The sequence below is a fragment of the Diuraphis noxia genome, unplaced genomic scaffold (assembly GCF_037042655.1).
Source record: "Diuraphis noxia isolate RWA-SAM2 unplaced genomic scaffold, SU_Dnox_SAM2 contig0001, whole genome shotgun sequence".
In the NCBI taxonomy this organism is placed as follows: domain Eukaryota; kingdom Metazoa; phylum Arthropoda; class Insecta; order Hemiptera; family Aphididae; genus Diuraphis; species Diuraphis noxia.
The window spans coordinates 93,932,162-93,937,807 of NW_028301711.1; the positions used below are offsets into that span (position 1 = coordinate 93,932,162).

Consider the following 5,646-nt stretch of genomic DNA (forward strand, 5'->3'; position numbering starts at 1 on the left):
ATAAATGTACTATTAAATGGAATAATGGAGAGGGTGCATGCTTAAAAAGTTACCTTGTATATAATACTGTTATACCTACAGTCTACATTCTTATATTGGTTTCATATTATTGATAAGATTATAAAAATAATTTTGTTAAATTGCTATTATATATTTATATGTACTATCAATGATTCATTTTAATTACCTATTTTTTATTTGATATTTATAAAGTAATACATATTAACTATGGATTGAATGAAAAATGGTCCATAAACAAATATGAAATGAAATATCTTTGACAACGTACATAGTAATAAATCAATGTAAATCAAAAAATCTATGTAAAAAACTCACTTTATTTTGTTTAATACCAATGAATCCAGTTGGAAATTTTACTCTCCACTAATCTATGATTTTACAATTAAATCTTTTATTGCAGTTATCTTATCAATACAAAAATATTAATATTAGTTTTATGTATAATTTATTACTTGATAAAATAAAGAAAAATATAAAATAATGTACATTTAAAAATGATTAGGTAAAAAATTAAAATTAAATAATTAGGTATATCCAAAATCTTCATTTTCGTTCTATTATAATGCAGTATCCATGATGTTATTTTAGATTTTCTTTTTCTTAGCGCAATGGTTCCACAATGTGTCGTTTTGATTAGTGGAAAATGGTCTTTTCTGTAAATTATAATACAAATTGTTTATACTATGTACACAAAATACTTTTAAAGTTAAAAAGTATTGTAGTGATTTTTAATATGATTATTATTATTATTATTATTATGTTGAGTATTATTCTGTGTTATCGCCGTGCGTTGTGCAGACCACAGCGACAGTATTAACAGTCTATTTTTTAATTGTTCGATTTACTTTTTATTATAATATTATTTTGTATATGTTGTCGTTGTGCGTCGTTCGACGATTCGAACCGACCACGACGATAAGGATTATTTTTTTTTATACATTTTTATTATGTCTATTGTATTTAGTCTTGTCTTGGCAGTCTGTCTACACTCGTTTGTCGAGTAGGCCGAGTAGGACACTTTATTATAAAATGTACGGATTTTATGTGTATGTAATTGCAATTAGTATTTTTATTTTTTTTTATTAAATATACATTCTGACAAACATTTTAAATGAAGGTGACCACTCTCCCATCAGTATTATCATTTATTTATATAAATTCTATATCTAAAAATGTACTCATAATTTAATATACTACAATTATAAAAAAAAATATAAATAGTTTACGCCAATATGCACTTAAAATATTGTGATTATGCAAAAATAAAACATACTATTATTGATTATACGTATATTTACAAGCACCGGATATTTTTTTCAAAACTTATACACTTAGCCACTGGTAGAAAAGTATATGTATATCAAATTAGTTAGAAAATATAAGTACAGAAAAATGTAATAATGTAGAAAAACAGAGTACTAAATAATATATTATACATATCTTAGTTAAACGATTATTAAGTAAAAGTGACCAAAATTATAATGAAATTACTTAACTTTCCAAATAAAAAAGTAACTGTTATTTTCTCATTACAAATTTTATTTTTTAATTTCATAGCAATTATAGCTCTGTCAAGCAATAATATAATAAGAAATACATTATCTATAGTAAAGTTTGTAAATAGCACCACATATTAATATAGAACTTATTAATTATTAAAATTAACTGTTTCTTATAAATGCCAAATGGCTAAAATCATTTATAACGCTGCATAGCTGCAATGCAAATATTTTGATTTATCATTTTACAGTAAGCACTAAGTACCTACTAACCAGAAAATTTTTTTATATTTTTATATAAAATGTAAGTATAGTGATAACTAACAAATATAAATTCTAATATTAAAAACAAATAACAATAGATAGTAAAGATAGATAAATTGTATAGTTATACTACATTTATAATATGACTACTAGCCAAGTGCTAATAATGTTTGGGTATATATGAATAGTCCATGCTATAGATATTCATGGAAAAATTCTGTGTTGTTATAATATATTAAGAGGAATCAAATTATTAATAATTTTAATCAATTGTTTTTGTGATTCGCTGAACAATTAATAGAAATGTCAAATCATGGTGGTGCATTCAAATTAAATATACCTATATATTATATTAGAGTGGTATATCTGATATACCTAATACCCGCATTATAGACTTATTTATTAAAAGATTTTTTTAACTTTCCAATATTCATTACTTTTTTGTTATTTGAAAATAGGTAATTGTAATGAAATTACACAACACGTTACAAACAAAGTATCGCTGTTACAATAACACGTTACTATCCAACACTGGTTTGAGGCCATAAGAAATCTTATGCTTTGGTATACATAATTGGGATTGATTTCTAGGAAAATGAGAAGGGATTTCAAAAGATATAGCTGTATACATTTTTGGAACAATCAGTCAATTATTTAATGCTGAGATAAATCCAAGTTTGATTTATCGCAATTATAATAGGCTCTTATCTCTAAGAATATTACGAATCTGTTTTAATATTGAGATAATCGTGCTTTTTGAAGCAAATTAATAAATAAAAATTAAATGTATGATATACATTTTAATGAACTTATCATGTTCATTCTAAGTTAAAAAACGAATCAACGATTCATACTCTTTTATAGCTACACACACTCAAAAAAATATATAATTATGGCTATTGTATAAACTTTTATATATGTTCAGATAGTAAAATCTTTTTTCCTACAATATTAAATTGGTAAAAATTTGCAGAATATTGTTGTATTAATTATGTATATTTAGATAAATTACCTTGTAATTGAAGCTGCTAAGCATGGATTGAATTAAAAGGCAAACGTATTTCATTGACAATACTGGTGACCAGTCATCGGCAAGAATGGATAAACAAATATGCCCATTATCATACACATATGGATGAATAGGAATGTTTTGACCCACAAATTTAACCTTGAAGAAAATGTATTAAAAATAGGTTAATTATCAAAATTAAATCTAAATTATTTACTTCAGGTGGTTCAAAAGGATAATTGGAACCAAATTTGATCTGTAACTGAAACTGTTCTCCTTCAAGTCCTTCATACATATTACAATTAGCACTTTGAATATATACAATCCATCTAAAAAGTAAAATGAAATATGAAATAAAAAGTTAAATATTCATAATACACTGTACATTATTAGGTACATGCCAATCAAGATTTATAATTTTTGGTTCGCTAAAACTAATTAATTTTGAAACAAAAATACTCACAATATGTTACAGTACATATAAGAATGTAAGTATTCAAATAATAGTAAGATTATTAGAAAATTAGAGATTGAATATTTAAAAAAAATTAAACAAACAATTTCAAACTTAATTTGAAGAAATTGGTAATAATCATTAACAACATGTCTGTCGTTAATTTGCGTATTGAAAACCTACTCATCTCTAAAATATTAAATCATCATCAAACATAAATAATTTGTATCTAAATGTTTAGGATCACCTATATAATAATCAAATAATTTATGTTACCTAATTAACTATATTGATAAATATAGCAACATTATATATTTACAATTTACAAAATATAGTAATGATTACCTCACAAAATTATATATAGTTATAAATGAACAACAACTAGGTATAATAAAATCAATTTTTTTTAAATGAAAAATATTAATTGAAACTTTAATAATATTCTCACAGGGATACACAGACTAGCGAACTACAAACATTTGTGATTCAATTATTTATACATTATCAAATTAATATTGTTTAAATCTACTCAAAAGCAAAGATTATTTTGTACTTACAAATTGGGATTTTTTGCAGCTTGAGTAGTATCTAAAACTATTCCCGGAGAAGGTTCTTTGACAAATATTTCCAATTCATTTTGGATTTTATTCTATGTAAAATTCAAATATAATAATTTTTTTTATACAAAAAATATGTAATTCTATATAATAAGAATAACAATGTGTAAGCAGATACATACTTTATATGGTGGTATTCTAGTCATATTGCGGCGATCACTGACAATATAATACTTTATTTGTTTATTTTTAAGTAAAACAACACTGTGTGGTTAATATTTATTCGTTGTGGTGTTAGATCAACGAGAACAAAGAATACATATCGATCATAAGTAAAGTTAATGAAACTATAAATAAACAACTTGTTTATCGCGAGCGCAACTACTAGTCTACTTGACGGCCAAGGATGTAATGACCACTGCTCACTGGCATCGACGCATCATTAGTGGAAAATGTTGAATGTTAAATATATTGAATCGATTTTAACGCGATCTACGATATGTTAATTGAATACGACCGGTAAAATAGTTATTTAAGTTAAATTGATAATAAATGAAATGTTTAAAACCACTAACATAAATTAATTAAGTGATGTGAGTTAATTATACATTAATAATTTAAAAATTAAAATATTTCCAAAATGAGGTTACTAGATTACGTTTGAACAGTTGGATTTTTATTTGTTAGAGGGAGTTAGATTAGATTCTTCCACTTCCACCTCAACCACTATAGCCTGTTCGTACAGTTCTTCATACCAGACCCTATCGCCCTATCGGGCGACTGTCGCTCTGGACCTTGTCACTATATTGGTGGAGGGGGCTGGCATATGCGGAATTTAATGAATAGTGAACAAATCGACTACACGTGGCATTATACGATATGTTGTTTACGTGGCAATAAAAATTTTCACGATACCTACTGGTAAACAATAAGAGTCTGATATCATGTTCGTCTTCGGGCTTATTTTTATGCGATGTTGTAACACTATGATACAAAATTCTGACTCGCCGAGAAAATAACTATTCATACATTTAATGTCAGTATCAATTAAGGATTTAATAACAAAAAATTCTTATACTTAGTGTTGAAAGTAATAAAACGCTAAATGCAAAATGAATGTTTAAATGTATTATTAATTATTTAAAAAAACAACTGTCTCAGCAAGAGACCAAAAAAACAAAAAAAGTGCAGATTACCTAGTTGTTATCATAGTTAGAGCCATGGACTGAATTTAAAAAAAAAAATCTAATTTAAATAATTAATAGGCAGCGTTGCTAGGAACCACTGAATATTGTCAGTAACATGCGCGCGGTAGAACTGGGAATTAGATACGTTGTCATGATTTACAAAGTTGTTGAAAATTTGACTTTAGTTTCATAGTAGTTCTTATATAGTTTACAATCTTTATACAAGTACATAAGTCAACAATAATACAATATAAAATAAAAATAAAACACTCAATAAAAATATTAGTAACATTAACAAAGCTACAGTTTACAAATAGGTAAATACCTTAACAACTTTGGATCATTAAATTTACAAACAATATGTTTGATTAAGCAATGCAATATTAGAAACTTCGTATATTCCAGGAAAATTCCTGAGCTTGGGAATATTTCTGGGAATTTTCACAGGGAACATTCCGGTTACTAAATTCCCAGTACCTACAATCCCATACACGCTTCACACATCACAATATTTGACACTGAATCTTGCAAGACCACCAGTTTATAGACTATGCTGGTAACCACATTTACAACTGGCCGTCAACAGCTACGGATAATGTCGTATTATTGTTATCATGATAACACATAGGTACAGTTACAACACGTTAGTTCGCCG

General features: G+C 26.0%; 1 protein-coding gene across 1 annotated transcript; it reads right to left on the reverse strand.

Moving 5' to 3' along the window:
• Positions 1-424: 424 nt before the first annotated feature.
• On the reverse strand, positions 425-4,544 carry LOC107164355 (ubiquitin-conjugating enzyme E2 W-like). Its single transcript, XM_015512151.2, has 5 exons — positions 3,987-4,544; positions 3,805-3,896; positions 3,011-3,122; positions 2,797-2,952; positions 425-674 (listed from the first exon to the last, which is right to left on the reverse strand). The coding sequence occupies exons 1-5, from the start codon at positions 4,008-4,010 to the stop codon at positions 606-608; spliced, it is 453 nt and encodes a 150-aa protein (XP_015367637.1). The 5' UTR covers positions 4,011-4,544; the 3' UTR covers positions 425-605.
• Positions 4,545-5,646: the final 1,102 nt, after the last annotated feature.